Source organism: Rutilus rutilus, assembly GCF_951802725.1.
Source record: "Rutilus rutilus genome assembly, chromosome: 3".
NCBI lineage: Eukaryota > Metazoa > Chordata > Actinopteri > Cypriniformes > Leuciscidae > Rutilus > Rutilus rutilus.
Window position 1 is genome coordinate 12,567,074 of NC_140211.1, and position 3,415 is coordinate 12,570,488.

Sequence of the window (3,415 nt, forward strand, 5' to 3'; positions counted from 1 at the left end):
AAGTCTAATCCAATCATAAATTGCTCTATCGGACCAATCAGGCACCTCCGAGGCTTCATTCAATGGGACTCAAGCGGAGGACTTTATTGAGTCTCATTGTTGTGGCTGTCAGTCCTCAAAGGACCCTTACAGGGGCCTACATATAAAGTGCCCCTTTCCAAACGGAGACCTCCAGAAGCAAATCGCCTTTCGTTCAGTCCAGAGCTTGGCAGAAGAGACTTATCTAATACTAACAGGAGTAACCTTATCGTCTTATTTTCGCTATAAACTAGCCGGGACAATGATGATCCCCAGTGTTATTGCGCCTTCTGCAATATATTCAGCATTTATGCGTCCGGCAGCACCGTTGCATTCACCTTTCCCAGCTCACCCGAGCTTTCTAGTGGAGGACCTGCTGCGCATCCACAGACCCAGCGCTTACCTGCACCAAGACGCGCGCTCGCCATGCGCCTCTCCTCCTACTTCTACACCTCTCTCCATCCCGGATACCTCCAGGCTTTTGGACAGAGTCAGTATCACGGAGAAACGTGGATCTTGCTCCCCAAAAACGCCAGTTTCTAGCAAGGATCCAACCTACCTCAAGTTTGGGGTGAGTGCCATCCTGGCACCGTCACCAAAGAAAGGTGAGTGTTTAAATAGACCCAACATCTCCACTGATAATGACAAATAAAAGTAAATAGATAAATAAAAACAGCACTAACTTCTGTTTGATTCTCTATTTTAGCCACATCTCCCCTCTCCGTTCACGGCATGCATCCCAAAGGATTCCCTGTGCCTTATTTTGATGGTTCATTCTGCCCTTTCGTCCGTTCCTCATACTTCCCCGGTGAGTATTCAGATTTAGATGCTTGTACAGTCCGCTTAAGAGGTTTGCATTCAGTCAACACTGACTGTACTAGAGAGATGTACATGAGTTAGACTTGGGTTAATCGACTGCAACGTGAGGTTCTTCTCATCTTTAAGTTCTCCGCTATTGGCTCAGGTCTTTCCCACAGTGAGTGAACATTTCGGCCTGCTGACTGCCAACAATGCCGTCAGCACCATGACCAATCTGGTCATCTCCCTCCGGGGCAAACCACCCACAAACCCGCCAAAGATAGACTTTTAACCAGCGACAGAGGGGCGTTCACCAGTCATGGACTAATTTGCCCATTAGGAGACATTGAGCGGTTTCAATATTCTCACAAGACCACATAGAGTGTGATTGGTGTTTGTGGAAAGAGTTGCAAAAGAACAATATCAAGAGATGTGTGTGTAGAACGGAGAGCGAGAAATCAGGAAAAAATCGCCGACAAAACCCGTTGAAAATGCAGGCTAGTTGAAGATGCCAAACAATCAACCTCAGCTCATTGCGCGCGAGTCACACTTCGGCTTGGAAGTGCTCTCTAAATACGGGCTCCTTAAAATACGAGCTCTAAATGCTCTTTTGAGGCAGTAAATATTTAAAGTCTATTCTTTTATAGACGCCACGTGATAATAGAGCGCGACTCTTTTCACTGCGCGCGCTGAATACCTTAACAAAACAACTTGAGCGCTCTCAATTGCTTTTCGTGTTCATTTAACGAAAATTATTTGAGGGCAAAAAACGTGGTCCCCGGTCATCAGTATTCCGCCATGCAGTTGCGTTCAGTTTTGAAAGTGTAAATCTGCTTTTGTGGCAATAATATATGGCCTTAGCCGTTTGTCCGGAGTCTTTTCTCTGCCAGTTCATTACTACACAATTACCGTTCACGGTATATTAACTCCTCTGTCCTTCACCGGGGGGCTCGTAGAAAAGGATACTCTGCCTTTTTACCATACCAATGCAGCGTGGATCCGGCCCATGTGCTAATTAGTCACCTCGTGCCATTTCACTCAAAACAGGGAGAGACATTTCAAGAGAATAAATTCTACATAAAGATGATAATGAAGAAAAGATTTCTTTCTCCCTGATCATTCAGCACTTCAGATTGTCCCTGGGAAAAGCAACACCCAATTGCCCTTAGTAACGCAAAGTTAACTTTTAGCCTCACGGGCGAAACAAAATAACACTATTTGAAATCTGGTGAATGTGTCCATGAATGCGTTATTTACCTTATGCACTTGTCTCTTGTTCCAGCTCCTTCATCGGTTGTCCCCATCCCTGGAACTTTTTCCTGGCCTCTTGCTGCGAGAGGGAAGCCCAGGAGAGGGATGCTCCGCCGGGCTGTGTTTTCTGATGTGCAGCGCAAAGCTCTGGAGAAAATGTTCCAAAAGCAGAAATATATCAGCAAGCCAGACAGGAAAAAACTGGCATCGAAACTCGGGCTTAAAGATTCACAGGTGAATATAAGGGCGGGAAAATACTAATCATTTAAATAAAAAAAAGATTATTTGCATAATTTATGTTTAAACTTGCATTTAAATATATAAAGATGTAAAATCGATTAATCGCGATCAATTACATCTAACCTACAAGTTTGTTTACATAATATATGTGTATAGCCTAGCCTATATACTATTATATTTATCCTCTCTCTCAACACATACACACACACAACACACATTTACACACACATAAGCATTAGGCCACACAAACTTTTATGTTAGTCGCGATTAATCGATTTGACAGCACTAACAAATATTTATACACATTTCATACATTTATTATTTCAACTTCTCTGTTGACTTCAGTTGTTAACGATAAAATCTCATCTCTTCAAACAGGTCAAAATTTGGTTCCAGAACCGGAGAATGAAATGGAGAAACTCAAAGGAGAGGGAGCTGCTGTCTTCAGGAGGCTGCCGAGAACAAACCTTGCCGACCAAAACCAATCCTCACCCAGATCTCAGCGACGTGGGTAAAAAGTCCTCTGAGGATGAAGATGATGAAGAGGACGCTTGCGGAGACATTCCTCGCGCGTCACATTACTGCCTTTCACCGAGACGTGAACTTTCAAACAGCACTGATTCCAGCATTTCATTCAAACACTCGGACTTTTCTGAATCAGATGATGAAATAACTGTGTCATAAGCAGCTTTATAATGTCTGTATTCAAGCACAAGTTTACGCAATAACCATGTTGTGGTTTTATTGGCGTATAATTTCACTTTTGTTTGTAGCAAATATTTTCCACATCACTATATATTTACTTATTTGGAAATTCTTCGCAAAGTGAATTTGCTGTGTCGCACAGCTTTTTGGGAGGAACTGTACAGTGTTTTGTACAAATATTTTTGTATGTATATTTTATACCAAGAATTTTGAGTTTTAGATTCTTTATTAAAGTTGTAGACGTATGTATAATTTATACGAATTTATCTCTTTGTGCCACATTGTATGCATATGTATATGTTGAAAATGTTTTGTATGGTTTGCAAATAAATTGTAAATTTCATCTCTTTTTTGGGGGTAGTTGATTACAAAATAATTATGAATAATAAAAAAATAAAATAAA

General features: G+C 41.7%; 1 protein-coding gene across 1 annotated transcript; it reads left to right on the top strand.

Annotated features, from left to right (window-relative positions):
* The first annotated feature begins 215 nt into the window (after nucleotides 1-215).
* Nucleotides 216-3,415, top strand: dbx1a (developing brain homeobox 1a). The gene is made up of 4 exons (XM_084405910.1): nucleotides 216-623; nucleotides 725-826; nucleotides 2,099-2,301; nucleotides 2,686-3,415. Exons 1-4 carry the CDS (start codon nucleotides 281-283, stop codon nucleotides 2,989-2,991), a joined length of 954 nt encoding a protein of 317 aa, XP_084262036.1. The 5' UTR covers nucleotides 216-280; the 3' UTR covers nucleotides 2,992-3,415.

Excerpts from the sequence above, each read along its gene's own strand:
- dbx1a (XM_084405910.1), top strand. The coding sequence starts at position 281 with ATGATGATCCCCAGTGTTATTGCGCCTTCTGCAATATATTCAGCATTT. Across the intron at positions 624-724 it reads GGCACCGTCACCAAAGAAAG|CCACATCTCCCCTCTCCGTT; the intron begins GTGAGTGTTTAA and ends TCTCTATTTTAG. Across the intron at positions 827-2,098 it reads CCGTTCCTCATACTTCCCCG|CTCCTTCATCGGTTGTCCCC; the intron begins GTGAGTATTCAG and ends CTCTTGTTCCAG.